The following is a 26,350-nucleotide window of genomic DNA, read 5'->3' on the forward strand; positions in this document are numbered from 1 at the left end:
AGAGGTGGTGGGCGGGGGGAATGTTTGTGTACATAATATTATTCACTTTGGTGAGGCCAAAGGAGAGGGCAGTTGGGATAGCATGCCATAGGTTGTCTTTCAATATTAGACACAGGGAGTTTTTTGAGAAATAACATTAGTACAAAAAGAAGTAATCGTAAAACTCCCAAGCAAAACTACCTGCTCTTATTTTAGGTTTCTGTTTGACAGGCATCAAATAACTTTTTTTAAATTTTTTAATATATATATATACATACAAGCTTTTTTTTCCAGGAGACATTTATCTTGACAAATGGAGGCACAATCACACTGGTGTTACTAGGTTACTTTGCAGGGGTTGTGGCTGCCCAGGGCAGCAGGAGGAGAGATATGGCTGGGGAACTGACTGAGCCAGCTTTGCTGCAGGTTGAGAAGTGATAATGCTGTGAAGGAGCCATGGCTGTCCTCCTAAATATAAGAGCTATAACGCTTGTAAGAGCTAGTACCAATCTCAAAATAACCATGGATGGTCAAAGAAAAGGCACTTAAAGTACCAGCTCAATTAAACCACTTCCAACCATTTTTTAGTTCTTCCTGTGCAGCTAGGATAGTGCTTTGGAACCAGGCACGAGTTGATGCTATCAGCATTTATCAGCCACATGGAGAAATCATCAGCACAGAAATGACTGAATAAGTTGACATTAGCACACTGAATCTGCTCCCAGCAGTGACAGGTTTGCTGCATTGCATGTTAAACACAGACACCTGAGAAATGAAGCACTCAGATGTAAAGGCGCTTGTGCTTCTAACTGTGGGTTCTAAAGGGCCTCAGCAGTTTAATAAAAACTAAAATTGTAACTGTTCAGTGTTGTGGTTTTGTATTTCTGTGTTGTACACACTGTAGTGTCCTGTTCAAGTATTCAGGATGAAATTATGCAGTTGCTGCTCCCCTGTGGCTCTCACCTGAACTAAGCAAGCATCATATCACCATGCTCAGCCACTTATTTTGCACAGATTGAATGCACAAGCTAATGTCATGCACTGTGGCCTCATGACCCCAAGACCACAAAGTTATGCTCAGCATGAATTTTTAGAGATTTATATGAAAAAGACCTATATTCAGCATGTAAACACTACTGAAATTTTTCTCTATCATGTCATCTGTTAGTATAGTGACTAGATACATGAGAAATCCAAAAATATAGATAATATTCAGCTAATTCCTTCTCAGTAAGGAATTACTGTAATAATATAAAAATGTCTCTTTCCCCCAAAAAATGAGTGTGTAAGCACAGACTGTGCAGCAGGTCCTTACTGCACTGTATTATAAGGATTCCCTGTGTAATGTAAGTAGTCATTAAGCTAATTCTTTCATATTAGTTTTGGCTTTCTACTAAGAAAAGAAGCTGTCTGTGCAATATTAGCATCTTAGCAAAGAGACTTCCAGAAGTGGTCACAAGAAGGGAGAATCTGAATAAAAGTTCTCTTTTGCAGAACAGGAAGGAGAAAACACGAGCTTGAAGAAGTGTTTGGGTGAAGACCAGAAAGCATCAGGGGGTCAAAGTCCCCAAAGGACATTAGGGAAATACCAGAGTATTAAAAAAAAAATAAAAGCCCTGCTAGCTTTAATGTTCCCACACAAGTAAGTCACAAGAGACAGGCTGAGCAATCATTTGAATAGAAGCTTCAGAATGAGATGAGCCTCATGTGACTTTAGGGTTATGAGTAATGGGCCCAGAAAACAGGAGAGAAAAATCAGCAGGACATGGGGCATTTCATCTGAAATGCTTCCTCTGCACAGAATTTGCAGTTAACATCAACTGGGGTTATCCAGCCTCTGGTGTCATGATGGGGCTGATGGCTGCTGAGGCTGGATGCTGGGAGCTGCCCCTATGGAGCAGACATCCCTCCCAGTCTTTGCCTCCTCTTTCAGTACAGAGATGTCTGCCTGGTGCAGAAATCTGATGAATCGGGTGGGCATGTGAGCTGCATGAGTTGTAAGGAAAAGGGAAGGAAGGTGGGGATAAACAGAAACAGAATTTGTAAAAGTAGAGTATGCTGTATAGATGGGATTGGTTGATCCAGCAGCCGCTGCCCTGGGGGGACTGTGCTTACTGACAGGTTGTATGGTCTGAAAGGAGGGGTGTACGGGTCCAGGGGGAGCTGAGCTAAACTGTAAGGAGAGCAGAGGGTGTGAGGAAGGTGGACAGGCATCAAAGAACATGTGCTACAGAGCTGAGCAAATTATAAGGACTAGTTAACCTGTGGCAAAAGTACTCAGGACACATGGAGCACTGTGTCCAGGTCTGGAGTCCCCAGCATAAGATGGACATAGAACTGTGGAATGTGTCCAGAGGAGAGACACCAAAATGATCAGAGGGCTGGAGCACCTCCCCAGTGAAGACAGGCTAAAGAAGTTGGGGTTGTTCAGCCTGGAGAAAAGGAGGCTCTGAGGTGACCTTATAGCAAGGTAGGGCTTTTTACACAGGTGTATAGTGAGAGGACAAGGGGAAATGGTTTCAGACTTGAAGAGGAAGATTTAAGTTAGACATTAGGAAGAAATTCTTTAATTTGAGAGTGGTGAGACACTGGAATAGGTTTGAACTAGATGATCTTTAAGGTCCCTTCCAACCCAAACTATTCTATGATTCTATGGTTTCAATTGGAAGGAACACTGAAGCATATACTGATGTGTGCTCCTGAACAGTCAGAAAGGTTCAAAGAGTTAACCAGGATAGAGAGCAGCTGATATGGAAAGATAAGCCTCTTAAGAAAGTATCCTCTTTCCTACCAGCACTGGGACATTTGGAGCCTTTGCTCGTTGTTTTCCTCCAGGTCATGAGCAACACCAAGAAGCCACTGCAGTGTTCAGTATTGCCTGTCTAGGCGGAGGTCTGAAACACTGGAGTGTCTCATGCCACACTCAGGGAGTGCTACAGTGCAGAAATCTGACAGTGGAGCTGGGATAAGAAGGAAACACCATACTTCAAGTACTTTTTCAAGTAGCAGTTGGGAACTTGCTTTTAAGGAGCTACCCAGTAACCCAGATGCCAAGAGCCAAAGGGGAGGGGCTTCCCTGCGAGCCCTGGTGAGGAGAGGTGGTAAGATTGTGCTTTTGGCTGGGCATGGTTGGGCAGAGCTGAGGATTATGTTCTGCCCTTACCATCTCCCAAGGTGGCACTCAAGCCTGTTTCTTCCCATCAGCTGAGAATCCCTGGCATAACTGATGAATGAAGAAAGCAAAGTTCAGTCTAAGCTTCACTTATCTTGCAGCCTGGTCCTAACCATCCTTTCTTTCCCACACCCATAGTTCTGGGGACTAAAGATACTCCGCACCCACAGGAACCAACTTCTTATGCACACTGACTTTGACTCCCACAGTACCAAGAGCTCTTCCTGAAAGGACAAGGACAGCAGGTAGGAGCATGCAGAGACTTACAGCAAGTTATGACATCCTCAAAAGGCTTTGCTACATCACTTAAACCAGGGAGCACATGGTAACATGCTGAATAGTGGTCCTGAACAGAAATGGGCAAGGGTGCTATATCACATTGATATAAATCAGAAAATTCAATCCTTCAATAATTTATTTCTTTATATCAGAAAATGGTTTTCAATTGTACATTTGTTTGTAACTTTCAACAGAAGACTAGATATATGTTAAAAAAAAAAAAATATCCTAGCTGTGCAAATTTCAAGTTGCATTGTTTCAAATAATATAAATATTTTAATAAAACACATGTTCACATTAAGGTTCACAAAATATATAAAATTTAACAGGAATAAGTAATGAATTATTCTTTTTGTTTTTAAAAACTGTTTTATAATAACTAGAAAGAGATTCTAAACTTGAGAAGCAACTTAGAAGAGGTATCTCCTCCAAAATCATAGCAGCAAAACAGATGCTGAAAACATAAAGGTGTGAAAGGAGGAGAAGGCACAATGGTAAAGGCAAAGTCAGTAAAGAAAGTATTGCAGACTGAGAAGTGGATGCATGAACTCCAGGGGTAAAATCTCAGTCCCAAAGGTCTCCTGTTACTGAACTCCAAGCTCTCTGCAGTCACAGAATCACAATGAGGATAACACAACGTGTGACAGAAATGGGGAGGGAGGGTACAAACAGCAGCACACATATTCCTGACAGTCACAAGGAAAAAGAGTTGCTCTGATTCCAGAATTGAAGCTGAAGACAAAGGGCTTTGTTGGGGGTTTTGTGTGTTGGAGGTAATTCCTTCCATGCAAGTGGGAGATGATGGGATTCACTTTTCCCATTACATGCTTTTGTCCACAGACGTTGCTTCTGTAACCACCTGTCTTTCCAGCTGTCTTGGGAATTGGGAAAGGACCTAAATGCTATTTAGGTTAAACATGTTAAAGGAGCAGATGCTGCTGGTCTTGTTTCTGGCTGTGGTTTTCTGAGGGGTATGCAAACACAGAACCGCTTGCCATTAGCACCCTAAAACACCCACAGGAGCTCCAACCTTGATGAGCTCTGTAAGAACACCAGCAAGGACCAGCCAACCCAAAGCAAGTTTCTTCAGATCAACTGCAAGCTGCATCAGCCTGTGCGAGGGGGAGGGGGATTCCTCTCAGGAAAGCCTTGCCTCTGACTGAAGTACACGAAGGGCTCCTGCACCTCTGACAGCAGCCGTGACTCCTCATCCAGGGAGGTACCGAGGAAGAACTGGGAAGTTCTTTGGATTCAAATGCTTCACACTTCCTCTTTGGAAGTCCAAGATTTAAATACGGCATTGCAGGAGCTTAGCCGTGAACAACAGCTCTGTGCAGAAGGCAACCTGTCCTTCTCAGAAGTCCTTGTATGCAGTGTTTACAGGAAGCAGACATTTATTCCCATTCCTGGGGATAAACATGAACACGAGCAGACAGCTTATCTTTCCCCTCAGCCTCCCACTCCCAGGACTGTTAAGTGTTTTGGACGTAGCACCTTTTCAGCGAGGGGAAGTGGCTGGGACAGCTTCCTCGCTGTTCACCAAGCCCTCCCCTCCGCTAGCCATAGATCTGTTTGAACTGGTAGCACTCGTTGCAGTACCCATTGCACTTGGCATTGCCGTAGTGGTCGCAAGCAGGAGCTCGGCAGCGTTGCTTCGGGGGCTCCTCTGCAGGCAGATCCCTGGCACCCCCCCACGGCACCAGCTGACTGAGGCGCTGGCATTCGTGGCACAAGCCACTGCTCCTGCCAGCCAGGTTGTTTCTACACGATGCTGTAGAGCACTGTCTCTTCTGGCTACTCAATGCTGCTCGCTGCAAATCTCTGTGCTGTCCCGTTCTCTTGAAAAACATTAAAAGACATTGTCAGTTGCATTGCTGGCAGGACAAGCAGCTTTTCCTTCACTTTCAGCTCTGCTAAGGGTTTGTATAGGTAACCACTGGGGACTCTTGCAGACACATGCTGCTTCTGAGGAGGACAATACCAAGAGCCAACCTGGTATTGAAAGAAAACAACAAGTTCTGCCATTCCCCAAAATGTTGTGGGTTGGTTTTTTTTTTTTCTTTGCTCTCAGTTCTGAAAGGGTCAAAATGAACTAAATTAAAAAAAAAAAAAAAAGCAAAAAAGCAAAAAAAACCAACCAACCAAAAAAAAAAAACGGAACAAAGAAAGTCTGTAATGGGCTTAGAGAACAAGGCAACATGAAACTGACAAAACCCCTTGATGCATTTGCATAGTTCTAAGGGTAAGAATGAAAATCTCTCTCTGATCAGCAAACAAACCTACTGTTGGTTCAACTGCTTTCATTGAAATCTCTGGCAAAATCCCAGCCGAGGCAAAATTGAACGCAGCCGTAAAAACCCTAAACTGTGAACAACTTTTTGGAATGCTGCTCAGTCATGTTTGTCTTTCCCTGACACTTAGGATTCGAGGATTTTTCCAGTATGCATTCCGAGCTATTCACCCGAGACAAAAATGCGCAGGGGATAAACATTAAGGAGATTTTGAGAAGTTCACACTTACTTCTGGCTGTCTCACTAGCTGCTCTTCCGTCCTCCTGGCTTCCTCAAACCTCCGATTCTGGGCTTTGATGAAGCAGTTCTGGCAGTACCCTTCGAGCATCGTGCTGCCCAGGGTGCCACAGTCCCGCCGCTGGCAGGACATGGTGTCACGGAAGGCAGCAGCTGAGGTCCCCAGCTGTCCCGCTGCTGAGGACTTCCTCTGGGATCTCCTCTGGTGGCGTAGCAAAGCACTATCTGTAATGCAAAGTAAGACAGGAGAAGTTAGAACATGCCTGACAGATCTAGTGACCCAGAGCAATGATGAAAATCTCACCGGTTTAAAAAGAAAACAATAAAAGAACTGAAAAAGTCTACCAGCCTCAAACACGGGTTTTCGGCAACCCTGAGGCTCCCCAGCTGATGTATTTTCCCTTATGTTACGTAAATAAGCGAGCTAATACAGCCTGACTTTCGTATCAGAAGTTGTTGAAACAGCTGATTTAGGGAAAAAAACTTGCCCTTGGGTGAGAAAACTAGATCCCACTTAAGTCAAGTAGAATTTCAACTTTGGCTTCATTGTGTCATTTGTGATCTACCCCAACACTTCCCTCTTGGCTTCCCCCATTCAGTTGCACGGGGCAATGGAAGTCAAGCAGCACAGAGATTAATGGGAAAAAGTGCCTTATGCTTTTCAGTCCTGAAGCAATCTTATATATTCCACAATCAGATGAAAAAAAAGATTCATTGTCAACAACACTGGAAAATAAGCTACTGCAAGCTTGCATATAAGTTCCCTAATTTGGAAGTGTAAGAAGGGTGCACATTTGTCAGCAAACAGTGAAGACATAAGCAGGTGTGTCTTTCACCTTGTCTGCCCAAGAGTTCTTTGCCTGTGTAACCAAGCAGTAGCATGAAAGATGAAGATTTCATGCTGTGATTTATTCACACACTATTACCTTTTTGAAAGCCTTCCTTTAAACATGCATGCACACACATGATGCGTACATGCATATGATACTATCAAGAAAGATTTCAAGTTAGATTCTAATAATACAGTAAGTTACTCAAAAATACAAGCACATCATCTAGTCAACTTTGACTTGCTCTGTTTATAAAGATGACTTCAGTAGTTACTCCAGAGTGTTAAGCCTGTTGCACCCAGAATGGATAAGAATCTTCAAATTCATCCCAAGGTTCCTTAAAACCTTGCTTAGAAACTGGTTTTCAATACCATCTGTACAGTAGTTTTTCCTTCACTGACTTCCCTTACAACTCGCCTAGCTGTGAAGAAAAGTCATACCAAACCATGACTGCACTAGATGGTGGTGAGGGATCAAAACCCACCATTCCCTCTTGAGCTAGTTTTGCTTCCATGAAAGCTGGTGGGAAGTTCTACGTGAGATTTCACAGATTTTCCATACTGTTACCACATGTCCCTTCGCAGGATAAGAACAACCAAAAAAGCCCCTTCTCAGACTGCTGCTTCTGCTCCATGCTGCTCCCTTCCTCCCCCTAGTCCTTTTAGCACCCAGTGCATGCAGAATTTCAAAGCCTGAGGAAACTGATTTGCAGCCAAAACGTGCCAAAGCTCACCCCATCTCCACTTACCATGGTTTTCCCTGTACTCAAAGAAACACAGTGTGCAAAAGCCCTCATTCTGCAGTGTCCCAAAAAACTTGCAGCCTGGCTTCCTGCAGGGGTTACCTCCCCTCTTCTCAGGAGGCAGTGGGGGTGGTGGGGGCTCCTCGCTGTGGTTGTTGGGAGCCTGAAGGCAGGAGTGCTGGAGGAGGATCTGTGGGATCTGGGATGGGTCTGGTGTTGATCTTTGGCATGCGGGCAGGAAAGCAGGGTTGCCATTTGAGGACTGCTCTGTAGTCCTTTTGAAGCAAGAGCTGCATGTGCCATTGAAGGTCCTGTTGGCCTTCTGATGGCACACCTTGCACGTGGCATGGTCTAAATGTCTCTGGTCATCCAGGTTGTTGCAAGGACTGAGCTGTCTGGAGTTGTGGCAGCGTTCACAGAGCCCGTTGTGTTGCACGTTGAGTGTAAAGGGGCAGTCTGGTGTCCTGCATTTCATGGCCGTGGTTTCACTATAGAGGAAGAGGCTTGGAGCAGTTGGAGGTGCAGAGCGAGGCCCTGTGACAGGCTCTTCAGATGTCCCCCTCCCAGGTTCACAAACATCCCCAGGAGAGGAGCCCGACCCAGCTGCTTTCAATTTCTCTGGTGCTGTTTTGGAGGTCTGCTTTCTTCCTTTGTTTCCCTGGGACCTCTGCTCAAAGCACTCGTGGCAGTAGGGCTGGGTGTTCACAGACATGTAGAAAGGACAGTTTGGTGTCTCACATTTCACCTGTAAGAGGGAGAGCTGGGAAAGAGACAGTTCCTGTCTGTTCCTGGAGCAGGTCTCCCTCCTCGTGGGTTCAGGGTTCTCCTGCCACTTCTTGTACTCGTGCTGTACCAATTGAAAGTAATCTTCCACAAGGTTCATTTCTTTGGGTAGGTTGCCTTCATCTAACCTGACAGCCAAAAAAAGGAAGATTGCATCAGTGGTTGAAAAGGGCAGATGGTGGGGGTGGGGGCAAATACAATACTGTGGGGAGGAAATGTAAAATTAATGCACATCCATATTACTCAGCCAGAAGATGTAGGATGTTAAACTGTAGCAGTGAACGGAAATAATTTCAAAAGCAGGTGCTCAGTGATGTCAATTGGAGACTTTCTCATCTAAAGAAATGGTCTGACACAATGCTAAACAGAAATATTCTTAAAAAGATTTTCTAAGTGAGGGTTTTCTGTTCAAGAACTGCTTACAGGAATGATATAGATAATCTCTCAGAAGCAAAAAGAAAAGTCTCCCAATCCTAACTTCTTCTGAAGACCTTCAGCAGCCTATACTAAGAACAAGCCTCTCCCACAATGGGCTCAGGATTTCCTGATACAGTTAATGATGAAATCTGTCTCTGGTTTTTCCCCGTTGGGTCTGTATCTACCAACAGAATTCAAAAAAATTATTGGGCTTCAATGCAGTGTGTGTAACACTAGTATCCATCCCCTCACACTATCCCTACTCTGTGCCTGACCACAGGGAAAACCCCACAGTGGAGCTTCACCACACTGCAGTTGGGGGAAGGAAGACCTAGCATTGTTGGGAACACTCAAGAACACACCTGTGCAGTGGGACTTGGGAAGCTGGATTGCCAGTTTTTACACACACACATAACCTTTGGGTTGGAGGGCTTAAGTTTTCAAGGCTCCTGAACTACTATTCCCTGTGTAGTAACAGAAGCAAAGAGAGAGGATATAGGGAGTTGCTTCCTTTGCACACTCATGATGGGGCTGGGCAGACACAGCTGCCAGTGGTCCCTAAACACAAGAAACCAAAGGGTGCCTACAGCTGCCCCTGGCACATTTACTGATGCTCAGCCACCAGTGGGATGAGCGCAGGTGCCGGTTCCTCTACCAGTGACAGCTTCCTGACTACTGCTGCAGAGCAACAGCCCAGGGTGCCAAGGCACGTGCTAAGCACACACCACCGAGTGCTTTCCCTAGGGCAGCCAAAATGACACCAATTGCCCTTTATGCAATGTGCCCTTACACAAGAAGCAAGTTTTTGGTCTAACTGGTTCCTGGGTTTAACTATACTTCTTAGCTACCCTCCTGTGTAAATCTCACTTTGTCAGTGAAACTAGTCCATTGGGTTTACTCTTCTAAAATACTAGTTTCAGGCTGCTAAGTCTGAAGACATTTTTCTCTTTATATTTGAGACTGGTCTGAGCTCACACCACTTCAAATCATGTCGACATTAATGTCAATATTTCATATTTCAGAGAGTAAATGTGTGCTGCTGTGGAAGGAAGACCAAAGGAACATATTCGACCACACAGCTTTGCCCACCTCTGTAAACATGATAACTTTTGGGAAACAGAAACGATACTCACTTTGCAGCATTAATTAGATGAGTTGTACCATGATCCCAGCCTTGCACTGGAATTTCTATCACTATCAAGTAGTCTTTTAGCAGCTGCTCTTTCTCCCTCTCTTCTGCATCTGTCAGAAAGTGAACACGCAGATCCTCAAATCTTCCTTGTTCACTGGTGACCAGAGGGACAGCCCGGATTTCTGTCAAGAAACAAGATGGATTTGTGTGTGTGTGTGTGTATATATTTTTATATATATAAAATAAAATATTTTATTTTTATATGTGTATATATATATTTCTGTGTATGTATCATTATCCTCATACATTCTGCAAAGTAGGACTAACCACAAGATGTGATACACAGAGATGTCAACACTGCTCCTGAATTTCAGAGAGAAGAATGGCTGGCAGAAGCAACTGATTTCTAAACAATGGCACTGGGGGAGGATGCAGACATGTCTACACCAGAAAATGCAGCCTCACCTCACAGGAGTTTAAATGTCTCCATACAAATTTTCTTTTCAGTGTAGGCAGCATTGTAGATTTCAGTTTATGAAACCTTCCCATGGGATGATGCCCTAGCTTAAACCTGGACAACTTTTATCCATTCAGAAGAGAGGCATTAAAACAGCAAAGCATCTCTCTCATCATCTCTGTCAGGCATTGGTAAGCCATTGTGAGACTAACTCCTTCAAAGCTCCTTCTCTTACCATAGGGCAGGGAAAGGAAGCCAGAACACAGTGAAACAGAGGCCACCCTTTGACTGACCACAGCCTGCAAGCAGGTGAGTTGTGCTCTACTTTCAACCATCACTTTGAAGTCAACTTTTAGTTTCTGTTCTGATTTACACAGCTGTTTCTGCTCACATGTTAAAAACATATTCCAAAGAAATCTTTTACATTTGACTTTAGAAATGCAACTATAAAACACATTTTATTTTAATTCCTTTATCAGTATGATGATATTAAAGAAGCTATATAAATACCAAACAAGGTACTTGAAAAATACCTGGCCCACTGTCCTTCAGAGTCACTAGTGGTGTAAAATGCATGTTGTCGTAGCCAAGCACAATTGGGTATCTGTAGCATTCTTCAGCTGGCCAAAGGAGAGGTAAGTAAATACCACCAACATTCAGAGGAGCGAAACTGGAGCCTGACTCTAAACTTCTCACTACTTTGTCTGTATAAGGAAGAAAAAAACCCAAATAAACACTAATAAGTATGTGTTACCAGGAAGAGAAAATGTATCCTGGGTGTTCTAGAACAGTGGCTGAAAGCTCCCAGTTCTCAAACACATCTATCTGAAAACAACAATAAGCAAAGAAAGTTCATTGACACTGCACAGAGAAAAACAGTAATCTCAACATATGAGATGGCTGTTTGGACAACTCACCTGCAAGGACAATGACTGGCCTTCTGAGGATGTTAGCAAGGATGAAGATGTGGATTTCTTCCAGTGCATTATATGGAAGCCTGTTTCTAGCCCCAGATGTTTCTGGGGAGGTCATTTCAACGAGATACTCCCACTCTTCCTCCCAGTTCTGGGGAAAGAAACATCCGTCAGCAATGGTTCAAAGACAAGGCAGTCAGGAACCAACTGCAGCACAGCAGTGTTCAAAATAATCACATTTTCTCATTTCCTCCAAAGGAAGACTATTTCTGTTCTCCATTAACGGTGGAGTCCGTGAAGCCAGAAAGCAAATGAAATCAGCAAGGCAAGGGTGACGAGCACTCAGAAAACAGCACCAATCCCTCAGGCCACCTTACCCGAGTGTCATAGTGGAGTCCTGTCTCTATGAAATCCTGGGATTTAACAGCCTCCCGCTGCCAGCGGAGCTTGAAGTTCCGTGTGTCATTCTCCCTGAGTGCACTGAACAAGGTTTTCCTTAAGACGAGGTCGATGTCCTCGATACCCCACATGTACTGTGATGCAGCGTGCATGAGGCAATTTCCATCACCTGCACAACAAGAAAGTGCATTATTTTTAGAAGACCACTTAGGTAATGCATGCAGTATTAAGCTGCACAAATGCAGACTCCCTGGGCACTTTGCGCTAGAGAGAGAAAGGTTTTAAGAAGAAGGCCATAGCTATGAGCTCTCCACTCAGAGGAAGAAAGGAGGAAGTCCCCTCTCCACTGGTTTTGTTCCTTCAGCTACTGGTGTTAAGCTGTCACTCAGTGATGGTGGGAAGTGGGCCCCTTACCTATGCTACTTAATTTCAACTTATACCATTAACTAAATTTTGGCGTCAACCGCAAATCTCGAACAGTTGGAATAGCTTTTAAACGTGACAAAGTCAAGTTAAAAGTACAAAAGAATGTATAAATCTCCCTTATTGGCATTTATAGAAGTACACCTGATGGCACAGAGTAGAGATAATAAGAGTATGTTATAGTAATAGAAAGCCTCTGGTCCACTGATAAGCACTGCATTGAAAGGCTTGGCACCTGGCTGTGCTTGATGGAGGAATTTTAATAAAAAAAGAGACAGAAAGGGGAGAGTGGGTGATTCATGTAAAGTAATTGTAGGCACACCTCTTCCCTTCCTCTCAGAACTGATAGGAAGTTGGGCTGTTACATATTTTATTCAGAGGGCTGTTTCTCTAAAACACAAAATTAATACTTAAATGAAAATCATAATGATTTTATTTAGACACAATCCTTGCATTTAAAAAATTTCTTTACAGGTAAGAAGGAATGAGATGTTCTGCAGTTTCAGAGGGGTAGGAACTGAGAATCAGAGGAGTTAAGTAACTCAGTTAAAAGGTGTGACAAACTATGCCTATGGCTAAGTTTCAAATTCTTTCCCTAGCCATCTTCTTCAAAGGAGAATGTCAAGAATCATTACTGTCATATCCTCAGATTCAAAACTAGGTCCTGTGTTTACTAACAATAAACAGATTATTAGCATTTGCTTAGAAACCACAGCAATTTCCTTGGAACAGAGGACATCAACCATGGTAAAGCCATAGATTTTTCTCATGTGGGGAAAAACCCACCCGAAGAACTCCCACAAAAGACTTCAACCCAGTTTGCTGTGTGCGTTATGAGCTCGAGCGCACCATTTGTGAACATTTTTGCTACTTTTTCTATGAAACTGCAGTAAAAAACTTACAACAGACCCCATATCCTGAAAAAGATATAATTTGTTATCTAACTTAACTCTCTGGTGTTAGCGACTCTGTGTATATCAAGTTCCTGCAACTGCCTTCTGGTCTCTGAAAGCTGTCATGCAAAGCTTATTTCAAGAGTTCAGGCTGCTCACCAGCTCAAAAATCAAGAAACAACAACATAAAACAGAAAAACTGACTGGGTTTCCTTCTGACCAAGAAATATGACATATTAATCCCATTACAGTTTTCCCTTTGTAAAATCTAGAGCAAAGATAAGTTTGTTTGGGGGTTTTTTGTTTTGTTTTGGGGGGGGGTGGGAGTGGGGTGTTGTTTTTTGTTTGTTTGTTTGTTTTTTGCTGTCTCTCCCTCTCTCTGAGAGCTTGCTTTCAGTTCTTTATTGAGAAGCATCGCCCAAAATTCCTTACACAGCACTTGGAATTCCCCCGTGCTGTTTGACTGGCAATTGAGCAACAGTTGTACTTTTTGTTCTGAGGCGTGCAGGGCTGCACAGCAAAGCCTCCCCTTGGACTTTCCCAGGGGGTGTGGCTGGGTGAGCTGGAATGAATGCCGATTCATTATACAAGTGAAATCTCTTCAGCCAATAGATGTTGGAATTTTAAATATTAAAAAAAAAAAAAAAAAAAAGTTTCAATTTTTATATCTCCTACTGCTTTCCTTTCATCTTCCATCCGCATGTCTGCAAAGAAATGTGTGGTGACTCAAAGGAGCTTTTCTAATTAAAAAAAAAAAAAAATCAAAACACCACTTCATAACTTTATGTACATATTAGGTAAAATATATGCTGAAAGATCATACAGGAAACACTATCTCTGTTTTCAACAATTAAAACCTTCATTAGAAAAAAACCCCAGAATTTTCTGAAGAAAGTTCACTGTCTACCATGTAATTTTCTGTGATTATACAGGGTTTCTCCAGGCTTTTGTCTCTTCTTTCAGGGATTGACTCTTTCAGTCCAGTCTACCTTCTTTACCCTGAAAAGGTCCTTTGCTTTGGCTGCTTTACCTAAACCAAAGGTTCCCAAAGCCACTCCTTCTATTCATGCACTTAAGGACCCTAAAAGCTCTGAAACTGAGTTCATTGGCCCTGGGGCGTAGGATGAAATACAAACTGAGCCCTTGCTTTGCCTTCCCTCAACCTTCCCCAGTACTTCAGCATCGTGTGCCTGCTCATGGATGGGATCCAAGTCACCAGTCCACAAATTGTTCCCATTTGTAACACTGACCGACAGTCATGAGATAACGCAACAGGTCACACTTACTGAATACAGTCAGGAACAGGGTCCTGTTCAGGCAGCATTAACCCCTACAGGACTCATATTAACAGGAGTTGGAGGATTCCATGACCACTGGGTCTTTGCCCTGGGCAAAAATTACACATTGTCCTCTATTTTCCTAGTACATCCTAGTAAAGGTAGAGTGTATCTCCTGGAGTGAAGTCTTGAAAATGCGAAATTTAGATTGACAGTAGCTTCCTAGTACCTGCAAAGCATTGTCTGCCCTAGCTGGAACTCCAGTCCTTCTGGAAGTTCAATGCTCCATGCACAGACTAATTACACTCCTGAGTATTTCCTGCACGTGCAAAAGCCTCCTGAAAGGTCAGTGCCTCTGTGACAGTTACTGAGAGACACTTCAGGTGAGGTTCTTCTAGGTCATGGCAGTGTCATCTACAGGGTGGTTCGTTCTGTTTTCATGGGTTTTGCACAACACAGCCATGTGCAATCAGCCTAAGAAGTATGGTGAACTTGAAATGGGAAGAATGTGCACTAGGAAGATAAGGGCAACGTGCATATAAGTAGATACAAAAGGAAGCATCAACAGAACATAAGGACTTCAGTGAGGCTGCAGGTCTCACACAGTATTTCTGTAACTAGTGTTATCTGTTCCTTGAGCAAAGAACTGTCTTCCTTGTTCTTGGAGTTCTCACTATCCTTGTCTATCTTCACAGTTCGGGACAATCTGTGCTGTACAGAATCCCAAGTCCCACGTTTGTAGCTGCGTGACCATAAGTCATAGCCATTACCAAATCTTTCCTCCACTGAATGTGGAATGCCCAGCAACTCTCAGAGTCATGTGCAAGTTTGCTGCTGAAGACTGTGAGCACATGTACCCTCTTAAGGAAATCTCTGTGCTACTACTGTACTTTTGAATTTAGACCACTTGATGCAATACACACAAAGTAACCCAAAAGCCAGGTACTAAAACATGCACTGGGCCTGGAAAAAAAAAAACAGGGCACTGCCCACCTTGTGTTGCACAGAGATGGCAGTCAGTCACACACACAGGTGAGCCCGGAATAAAGGCAAAGCTGGCAAACCCTAGCACGTAGCTGAGGATGAGGGAGCCAGGCAGGAGTGGGATGCTGACTCCAGGGTGAGCAAAGTTGGGTTTCCAGAGGCTCCACTCCCAGAATACTCCCACTGGCAGCGCTATTAAAGCTGGATCAGCAAGTAAACCTTGCCTGCCAGCTAGGATGGCAGGATATTAACTTCTGATATATATACATGGGAACGTATTCCTGTCACTCAAAGCATCTGAAGTTTCCTATTGCCAGGCATTAAGGAACATTTGGCACTTCCGAGGAGGAAGCAAACACATAGGAGAATCAAATTCACAGAAAGGTGATGGGTTACAAGTCAAGGTTCCCACCTGGTATTTTACTCTGATGTGCCACAGGCTATGGATATCATGAAAATACCTGTGAAATTTTCAGGCTATCCATAATGCTGTCATATATGCCAGGGACTGCTACAGCCTCATGACAGTACATCATGTGGAAAGAATTCCAGTTTAAAAAACAAGGATTAAAAGGCACCCCTTTTCTAAAGCTGTGTGCTTCTGCTTCAGTAACATGATCTCAGATGCTATTAATAAAGGTGCTACATTTATCACGCATTGTAAGGCAAATGCAAAGACCTGCTGATAACTCACCATTAGTCTTCAAAGGGACAAGTCTCCGAACTTCCATGCACCAGTTGAGCTTCCTCTGACGCTCCAGCGAAGTCTGAGCGGCCTGGTCAGTCAGAGCCTTCTGAAGCGTTTCTCGAAATTGAGGACAAAACTGTCCCATTCTGAACATTTCTATGGTGTATCTGTGCATAGTCCTGAAGTGGTGAATTATTCCAGTAGGAGGCCTGACCAGATCTTCAGGTGTCCTCTCTCTAATCTTCATGGCTTTCAGCATATTGCTCTGATACAAAGCTTGAGGAAGGATGTGTTGCCCAGCCATGTTTCTAGAAGACATCTGAAATTAAAATGGATCCACTTATTGGCATGTTAATATCCTTGCATCACAGAGCTATCACTTCCATGGAGACTGTGAAGGCACTTTCAGGGTTGTGATTCTGGCTGTGGTTTTGCCTAAAATGAGCACAGAGTGGATGCAGTTCACAGAGCCTTACACAGATGAAGGCTGTTAAAGCTCATATCCATTAGCCCCTCTGTGTTACTCAGATATAGAAACTTACCAGCTTATTCCAGTCATTAACTGCTATCATTTACCAGATATTAAAGAGAATTCATTCATAACTAAGGAAATTACATCATTGTACCAGAAGAAGAAGAAAAAAAAACATTTAAATCAAAGTAAGGATAAAAGAAGGCAAGATCAAGGGAAGGGAAAATTATTCTGGAAACTTGACTAACTGATAATTGCACAGTGTAATCCCATATGAACCTGGTGAACTTTCAGCATGTTTCAAGCTCGTTTTGATGACATGCCAAAAAAAAAAAAAAAAAAAAACCCAACAAAAAACCAAAACAACAAAAAAACAGGTAATGACCATTTCAGATTCCTGCAACCCATACATTCTCAGAAGTGATGCTTAGTACAGTATAAAAAAAGCCCCAAGAATGACATGCCATACTAGTAGCTGTCTTATACTTACAGTGGCTGAAGATGGCAAAGGAGGACTTTGTAGCAGAGCAAGTACTGAAGGACAAATTTATGCTACTGTTCTTGAGGCTTCTTATATTTTGTGAGTAGTAGAGCTACTGGCCAGAGGTGCGTGTGCTGCATGTGGGGGTGCAGACTGCAATGCTGCTATTACTCAGCAGCAAGTCAACAGAGCTGAAAAAGCGTTTCCACTTGGCTCGAAACTCCCAATATTTTTCCATAGTGGGACCTGTAATGTTTCCTGCCCTGCATCCCTTTCTTCAGTATCTCTGGCCTCATAGGCTATTGCAGGAAGAACAAAAAACCCCATAACCTCAAACTGTCTACGCTCTCTGAAATACTTATTCAGAGCATACTAACTTTGTGGCTACCTAGAGACAAACTTAGGGACCACATGCCTCAAAATTCCTGTGTGCTACAGTAACATCAACAACCTATTTTTACATGGAGAGACCCTCCACGCTGCCCATGTACATTACGGCTCTGTTTAAAAACAAAGCAAAGCTTCTATTAAGACAGATAAAGATATATAGTCTCAATGTGTTGAGACTACAACTGTTATTATGGACAAATATCAAACCAAAGGTATATTTTAAGGTGTCAACATTAAAAGTACACGAAGACAAGAAGCAACTGAAATCTTAATTTATGCAACTATTAGGAAGTTTCCTTGTGGTGATGTGAGTCTGGAGGGCTAGAGGGAGGAAGAAGGACTACAACATGACAGACTGACCAGGAAGGGATTCCTGGGTCTGGAAACAACTTAAGCACATCCTTCCTTGCAGGGAACCATCTGCTCTCTCCTCTTCACTCAGACACTTCCATTGGTGACATCCACCTTCAGCTGCCCAGCCAGAGTGTGGGAAAGGACTGCGCCAGGATAAGAACTCCTGCTGTCACAAGATGCCCTCTATAACCCCTCCAAGAACCAGCTGAGCAAGAGCCTCAGTGGATGTCCTGTCAAGCCCTAAACAGAGGTGAGTGAGACACAAGATGCTGAGAAGTCCTTTCCTCTCAGTCAGGGCAATGTCATTCTCAACAGTATTTCCTCTGCTCCTGTAAGAGCATGAGGAACAGGGTTTAGAGCTCTCACATCCTGCAACACATGGAAAAGCTTTCTTTTAGCTAATAAAGATTCCTACAATTCCCTCACCAACATATAACTTAAAATGGAAATAACACATTTTCTAATCCACTCCCCCTCCAATATAGCTTTACACACGCTATTTCTCTAATCCTGTATTTAAAGAATGGGGGACTTAAGGGATATATAAACTTAAGGGAAATATAAACAACCTCTTATTAATCTGCTTAATAACCACAGCTATACATTGCTCCAAGATGACCAAAATACTGAACTCCTTACTTATAAGTACAGCCATTGAGTCAATGCGAATTTTTTAAATTAATAAAGACTAATCACATGACTAAGTACTACAGGAACAGACCCTTGAAATGGTTATTTCCAGCATTAAGTATCAAAAAGTACTGAGTTTACAGAAGCATCCACTGAAACTGTATTGTTCAACATTACATTCTACAGGCATATTTTCCCCTCTGCACATGGAAATTACTGTCTGTGCTATTTATGGTCACTAAACGTCTGTCAGGGCAAAAGCTGAGCAAGCCTTATTTTCAAAAAACAATGTGATGAAACAAACAGAACCCAACAGGCACCTAAGCCAGAGGTTCAAAGAATGGAAGCTCAGCTACAATTAAATTAGGCGACTGTATGTACTGTGCTTTACTGTAAACTATACTACTTTAACTTCTTGACACATAATGACTGAATTCTCAAAAAAGCACTGCCGCAAACAATGATTAAATAGCTCTCTGAGGCAGCATGCTTTCTGAACTTGTAATACTGAGGCTGCTGGGCTTTGGAAAGCTAAATGCTGCTCCAAGATCTGCCAGTAGCTTAATAAAGTTATTTTAATGTTCTGTCCGCTGTGGGAAAACCAGCAATAATAAACTCTTTACCGTCCAGTGCTAAGACACTGCAAAAATAAACGCGCTTGCTACACCTTCAGCACCCACAGATTTCTAATGCCTGGTCTTTGAGTGCTTGGTACGAAACTAAGAATAATTATCACTCATTACCAAGACAGAAGAGGAGAACTGAAGGTGTTTTATATACGGCAGGGCTGGTTTACACAGCTTACTCCCCCAACTTACTGGTCTGCGGGAACCATGTGTATGCGAGTGGAAGCGACAGCCGCTATTCCCACCCGCGAACTTTGCAGGAGCAGCAGCTCATAGCAGGCAAGTTTTCGGCAGCAGCAAGCGCTGGAAGCCAACCCAGCAAACCCACCGCCGCCCCGTGTCCCCAGGAGCCGTGCTGAAGGGATCCAGATGAGCCCTCGCGGGGCTGGGGTCCCGCCGAACCCGGGCCGGCGCCAGACAGCGGAGGGACAACATCTCCGCCGAGCCAAAGACCTCCACCGGGAACCAGGGACCGACGCACAGCCCCCTCCAGACGCCAAATGCTTCGGAAAAGCACCGACCACCGCGGCAAAACCCGCCTGGTGCTCCGAGGCGCCCTCTTGCAAGAGGGACGGGGGAGATGAAGCCGGTTTGGGGGTCGGTCGGCCACCCCGCCGTGCCCTCCCTCTTCTGCCCTCCCTGTCCCCGTAGCACCGCTCACCTCTCCGCCGGCTCCTCCTCCGGTCGGTCCTGCCGGTCGCTCCTGCTCAGCAGCGGGGCTGGGGCGGTGGGACGCAGCCGACCTTGGCAGCCATCAGCCCTCACCAAGCTGAGGTTCCCTTCCCTCCGCCGCCCCCTTCCCCGCCGGAGCTGCTGCTGCCGCCGCTGCTGCGGAATGAAGGGCTGAGCCGAACCTCTGGGTTGGTTGTTCGGTTGTTTTGGGTTTTGTTGGGTTTTTTTTTTTTTCCCCTTTCTGTTTCCAACGCCCGGACGCAAAAGAAAAAAAAAAAAAAAAGAGTAAAAACACACAACAAAAAAAAAATCCCCACCGGGGATTTCCACCGGCAGCGCCGGGGACTTTCCGACATGTGACAACCGCCGTCGCCGCGCTCACCGCCGCCACCAGGGGGAGCCGCCGCGATCCCACTCGCGGCCCAGCCGAACCCCGCACCCCCCCCGCCCCCCTTTCCCCGGCCGTACCGCCGCCGGGCAGCCCTGCCGTGACTCACCTCGGGCTTTTCGGGAGCAGGGCTGTCATTTTCCCCTTCCTGATTTCGTTTGTACCCCCGTCCTGCGTGCGTGTGCGTGTGAAGCCGCAGGCGGCACTGGTGAGGCCGCACCTCGAGCGCTGCGTGGAGTTCTGGTGCCTCTCACCAGGAACAGGGCACTTTGGTGCTAGACACTACGAAAAGGACATTTTGGTGCTAGAGGGAATCCAGAGAACGAACAACGAAGCTGGTGAAGGGTCTGGAGCATCAGACCTATGAGAAGCAGCTGATGGAACTAGGGTTGTTCAGTCTGGAGGAAAGGAGGGAGGTGGAGGGGAAACCTCCTCGCTGTAAGGAGAGTGCAGTGCGGTGGGTGCTGGTCTCTTCTCCCAAGTTGTAAGTCACAGAACAAGAAGAAATGGCCTCCAGTTGCGCCAGGGGAGGTTTAGATTGGTTATGAGGAAAAATGGCTTCGCTGGAAGGGTTGTCAGGCACTGGAACAGGCTGCCCAGGGAAGTGGTGGAGGGGTGTCACCTTCCCTGGAGGGGTGTAGATGTGGTGCTTTGGGGACATGGTTTAGTAGTGGACTTGGCAGTGCTGGGTTAATGGTTGAACTTGAAAGGTCTTTTGCAACCTGAATGATTCTATGATTCTATAAAATGTCCCTTGGGCACTAGGGAGCCCTGCTGGGGAACCAGCTGCTGCAGCCCTGCCCTGATGTGCCGTGCCCAGAACTCAGGTACCCTTGCACCCTCACTGGCATGGTGGCTGCTCCCTGACTGTACCCCAGCTGTACCTTGGCACCCTCAAGCTCTGGTAGCAGCAACACTAAGAGGCTCCAAAAGCTGTTGCCTTGTTCTTGTCCACTAGGACAAGCAGGGCAAGGGTCCCACTGCACTCCTTGCACACACAGAAAGGTCTCAGGGTACAGGTGTTCATCCTTCCTGAAGGTGACATCCCAACAGTATGGAAAGGCAGCCCATCCTGTCTAAAGCTATTTCCCTTCTAGACTGTTTTCAAATCCAAGCAAGTGTATTTTTTTTCCCTTTACATTGGATCTGCTTGACAGTTTTGACTTTGCATTGTAAGTCACCACAAGTGCGTCATTAATTTCTTTAACTCAAGATTACATAGGTACATAATCCTGTAACTCCATATACTGCGATTTTAGGCAGGAGACATTAACGTGCTTTAGTCCAGCCAACTTAATCCTTCTCAAGGTAAGCTTGTTGTAGGTAGAGGGCAGAACCTTGGACCAAAATTATGAGATCAGGGAGATCGAAGTGCCAGGGTGTGTTTGCAGCCTCTTGGCCAGGCCTAGCAGTTTATAGGAATCATTAAATTTAATGATGGTAATAAATTAACTCACAGCTTTAAACAGTATCTTCAAATTCATGCAATGGAAAAAGTCACTGAATAAAACACAATACTGAAAGCCTGTAAATATGACTTATGGACAGGATTTATGCTGGAAAAAATGTAGTTCCTTGCCCAGCAGCCTGGCAACCTGCAGGCACCCGGCGATGACATAAGATGCAACAAAGTTTCTTGCAGTCCTCAAAAACTTCATCCTCACAGGTACTGAGCTCCTAATAGTTCCTCAGCATGTACTGCTCCTGCTGGCTCGATGAGAAGCTAGGGTTGGTCCATACTTTGAAATTAAGCCTTCAATCTTGACCCCCTCAGAGAACAGGTAGAATTTAGAAGAGTTCATCCTTGATCTCTCTCACCTAACCTTACTTAAGTATCAGCAGCTACCTCAGCTGCTCAGCTCATGCTCTCCTGTCACATACTGTAGTTACCTGGCAGTGTGCTTCTTCCCAGGGTTCTCAGGCTCTGCACAACCTGACATCCTCCTTACATTCTTTTTTCTCTGCCTTTGTGAAAGAAGCATTTTGGAATGTGGCTGGAAGAAGGATAATCACTTCTAATTTTTTGTTTGGTTTTTGGGTTTTTTTTGTTTTTTTTGTTTTTTTATATCATCTCCTTGCATAGATTTGTTTTAAAAGTTAGGTGGTTTTTGTTTATTTTTTTTTTTTTATATGCAGTTTCCTTCTTCACCCCCCTGCCTTCCCTGCTTCTCTGCACCAGATTCTCTGCTGCAGCGGGAAGTAGCAGTCAGGTGGGAAGGCTCCATATTGAAAGGTTGATGGCCTGAGGGATGCCTGAGATCCAGGGGGCTGGATGCCTGAGGGAACTGGGCCTGAGTTATTACTTGAAGAACTAGAGCAGCATCTGTGGTGTGGTTTACATATCTATGTTTTTTTCAGCATCTTGCCATTCCCTGGATATTTCCATTTTTCCCTGTCCCCTTATGTGGTTGAAGATAATGGATGACTAAAAGGATCTGATTAGAAAATGGATATACTTACTTGTTTGTTCTTACCAAAAGCATTTCTCTCATGTGATGTGGAGCTTGACCACTCCCTGAGTTTTACAGGTTTTGAAGTGATGGAGAGTTTCACCATGGAGTGGGAATGAATAGCTATGGTAGGAAACGGGGAAATGGGCTTATTTATATCATGATCTGTATGTAAAACTGCAGCAAATAGATTAATAAATGGCCCCTTCTGGTTTTCACTTCCAGGAAAAAGGAAAGGAAAATAAGTGTGAGTAGACAGACTAACAGTTCTGCACGTGTTATCTGTGAGCCTACAAGGGAGATGCTGAGTCCCAGGAAAACCTGAAAAGTCAACAACTTATTTTTGTTTTTCAGAACAGTGAGCACATCTGAATATCCATAATTACTATTTATATCTTGATAAACTGGAAGCTGATTGCACGTGGCTAAGGCTGGTGTTTATCATACAGGTCTGAGCAGGATGGCAGAAATTAATTTGATCTGAGTTTGCACAGCATAAAAAGCAGTTGTCTTATCAAACAGATCTCCTAGGCAATAGAGGAATACATTAAAACATCAGCAATGTCAATAATTATAGAATGCATTAATATATGTATTTTTTCTGATTTATTTCTATTTCTTGTAATGTCATCCCTTAGTTTATCCCACTGTTTATAATATAATATTTGTATTTGACAGAATATAAACATGCATACATATATATATAGGGGCAGGGAAAATTTTCTTCTTTGAAGTGTGGTGTACAGACACACATATACACACACATTTATGTTTATATATATATTCTGAGTGAAGGGGGAAGTTCTTGCTGTTTGGGACAGGATAAGAAATACTTTATGTTGTGGCTACCTGGACTCTAGTTAGGCATAAAGGTAAAAACCCCACCCTTTAAGTGGTGAGGTTTGTATAACAAACATAAATCAATAACAATTCTTTTCTGGCCTTGGGAAGAAGAATAAATCCCTCAAGACCCCATTCAGCTCTAAATTATTTTGATAATCTTACTTCTTTTTATTGAAGTTTTTTGGTTGTTTTACTTCACTGAAGTTACTTTTTACTTTAATTTTAACTTCATATTTTATTTAAACCAAGACCACAGAGTGTTCAGAACACCCTCACCAAGTGTTTCAGAGGTTGTATTGGTCAAGACTCATTGTCAGAATGGTAGTCATATAATATTCTATCATAGGATGATGATTATGATAATATGTACGGATAGTAACATTCCGACTTTAATAGCTCAGTCATTTGCTAGGTCTTTTACTATCAGATAATTCTGTAAGAGGTGTGATTCATCTAGAAGGGAGGAAAAGGATCATAACAGGGAAATCCCTTCTATTGCAATAGCAGTGCTTGAGGTCATGCTTGAGTTCAGTGCTTTTGTCTTCCAGGAGCCCATTCATTGCCTCTTTTCCTGGTGGAGAAGTGATGAGAAGAGCTTGCCAGTGCAAAAGAAAAAGAGGGAGGAAAATCCCTTAAATCTCTATCAGGCAGAAAACTGGTGCTTTCTTCTGAATCAAGTAGTGATGGTAAAAAACAAACAGTCAAAAATCAAAAAAACCCCAAACAAATTAATCTATTCATCTCTGCCACTGCAAAAGCTGACCTGGTTTTGTGAATTTTCCATTGTACTCATTTGAATGCAGTAAGATAAACTCTGGGTTCCCAGCGAGAATTTTACCAGGGTATTGTGGCAGGGGTCTACACAGAGAGTACAGACCTTAGTTATGTCACTGGGCCAACATCCCTCTGCTTTTCTTCTGCATTTTCTCTTCTTCTTCTACTACTTTTTTCTATTTTCTTCTTCTTTTTAACATTCATGATACAATGTCAAAAACATAGGACTAGAACTGCACTGGGTTCTAAAGAAGCTGAAAGTTAAAATCCTGCATTAGGCTCTTTGCTGTAGGTTAAACATTAAGGATAATATTATCTCATTAAGGCTGGTGAAACATTGTGATAAATGAACTATGGAGGCAAGCGTTGGGTATTTTTATGAACAGGTTGTATTAGGCAGAAGAGGGTTAATTATGATATTAACCATACTTACCTCCTGGCATGGAGGTAGTGGGTGAGCTGAAGTCTCAAGAGTGCCTTCCCAGCACTGTTTTATGAAAGTCTGTGGAATGTGTGAGAAGGTGAAGTGGTAATCATAGTATCTTTCCAACTTGATTTTTAGCTGTCATACATTCTCCTGCCATCTGTACATACTGCATCGAGCCTGAAAGCCCTCTGAGAACTGCAGACATATAGCTTTGTATTTGCTTGAGACAGCAGCAGAGCCCAGCATTACTGACCCTCTGTAATGCACAATATAGGGAATCGAAGTAAGCCCCCAACAAGAAATAAGCAGAAAACAAACATTATTTTTGCCTAGGAGAGCAAAGTGCTTTTGGTGGATTTTGAAGCAAGCTCAGACACGGCTTGTGGCTGAGTTGAAGAAAATAAGAACAGCAGTAGTAAGCTAAATTAAAGGCTCATGGAGCTCAGTGCGCTGTTTCTTAGTGCTTAAAAACAGATGCCTAGGAAAAAGCGTAGAGATGGAGTTCCTGATACTTTTCCAGCTCACACTTTGTCACAGTTTTCCTGTGGGATTTGGAGCTGTGGCTAACATTCTGGTACCTTTGCATGAGGAAGTTTCCTGTCTCACACTTCTCCATATCTTGCTTGTTTAATTTTGACAACAAACCCTCTAGGATAGAACCTTTCCTGGATTCATATTTGCTGTACCTTAACACTTAGGCACATGGTTATTTACCATGCATATTTACAGTGCAGTCCCTGCTTCAAAAAAGTTACTATCCAAATTTAGCAGGCTTCACTTAACTGTGAACTGTGACTGTTGTAATGGTCTTTGATTTAGATTGAGGTTTGTAAGCATATCTTCATTGATGATTTAGATGAGGGGATTGAGTCCACAATTAGCAAATGCGCAGATGACACTAAGTTGGGAGGAGTTTGGATCAGCTGGAAGGCAGGAGGGCTCTGCAGAGGGACCTGGACAGACTGGAGAGTTGGGCTGATTCCAACGGGATGAGATTCAACAAGGCCAAGTGCCGGGTCCTGCACTTTGGCCACAACAACCCCATGGGGAGCTCCAGGCTGGGCACAGAGTGGCTGAGAGCAGCCAGACAGAAAGGGACCTGGAAGTTTGGGTTGACAGGAAGCTGAACATGAGCCAGCAATGTGCTCAGGTGGCCAAGAAGGCCTATGGCATCCTGGCCTGGTTCAGGAACAGCGTGGCCAGCAGGTCCAAGGAAGTGATTCTGCCCCTGTACTCAGCGCTGGTGAGGCCACACCTCGAGTCCTGTGTCCAGTTCTGGGCCCCTCAGTTCAGGAAGGAGATTGAGGTCCTGGAGCAGGTCCAGAGGAGGGCAACCAGGCTGGTGAAGGGACTCGAGCACAGATGCTATGAGGAGAGGCTGAGGGAGCTGGGGGTGTTCAGCCTGGAGAAGAGGAGGCTCAGGGGAGACCTCATCACTCTCTACAACTCCCTGAAAGGAGGGTGTAGCCAGGGGGGGTTGGTCTCTTCTCCCAGACAGCTGTCAGTAAGACAAGAGGGCATGGACTTAAGTTCTGCCAGGGGAAGTTTAGGTTGGATATTAGGAAAAAATCCTTTACAGAGAAGGTGATGAGGCATTGGAATGGGCTGTCCAGGGAAGAAGTGGATTCTCCGTCCCTGGAGATATTTAAAAAGAGACTGGATGTGGCACTCAGTGCCATGGTCTGGGAACCACAGTGTTAGTGGATCAAGGGTTGGACTTGATATTTCAGAGGTCCTTTCCAACCTAGATAGTTCTATGATTCTATGATATGTAACACTGTGGAGGGTTTGCTTTCCAGAACTGCAGTAGCCTTAAGCACAGAGCAAATGGCTAGGTTTAGGTAGTGTAAGCCCACTCATTTTAGCTTTTACCTTCATCTTTTGGCTGGAACAACTGCTGTGCTGCCTAGATGTACAGTGCACACCACAACAGGATTGCCTCATCT

General features: G+C 44.1%; 1 protein-coding gene across 3 annotated transcripts; it reads right to left on the minus strand.

Annotated features, from left to right (window-relative positions):
* Positions 1 to 3,773: 3,773 nt before the first annotated feature.
* Positions 3,774 to 19,708, minus strand: TNFAIP3 (TNF alpha induced protein 3). Of its 3 annotated transcripts, none has more exons than XM_071740782.1 (9): positions 19,512 to 19,708; positions 15,904 to 16,216; positions 11,611 to 11,801; positions 11,237 to 11,384; positions 10,853 to 11,023; positions 9,864 to 10,044; positions 7,537 to 8,441; positions 5,951 to 6,183; positions 3,774 to 5,268 (listed from the first exon to the last, which is right to left on the minus strand). In XM_071740782.1, the coding sequence occupies exons 2-9, from the start codon at positions 16,214 to 16,216 to the stop codon at positions 4,987 to 4,989; spliced, it is 2,424 nt and encodes an 807-aa protein (XP_071596883.1). In that variant the 5' UTR covers positions 19,512 to 19,708; the 3' UTR covers positions 3,774 to 4,986. The 3 variants fall into 3 exon arrangements, with proteins under 3 accessions (XP_071596883.1, XP_071596884.1, XP_071596882.1); XM_071740783.1 differs by lacking the exon at positions 19,512 to 19,708 and adding an exon at positions 19,179 to 19,465 and having other exon boundaries at positions 4,852 to 5,268; XM_071740781.1 differs by lacking the exon at positions 19,512 to 19,708 and adding an exon at positions 19,043 to 19,170 and having other exon boundaries at positions 4,852 to 5,268.
* Between the last annotated feature and the right edge of the window lie 6,642 nt (positions 19,709 to 26,350).

Source organism: Heliangelus exortis, chromosome 3 (genome assembly GCF_036169615.1).
Source record: "Heliangelus exortis chromosome 3, bHelExo1.hap1, whole genome shotgun sequence".
NCBI lineage: Eukaryota > Metazoa > Chordata > Aves > Apodiformes > Trochilidae > Heliangelus > Heliangelus exortis.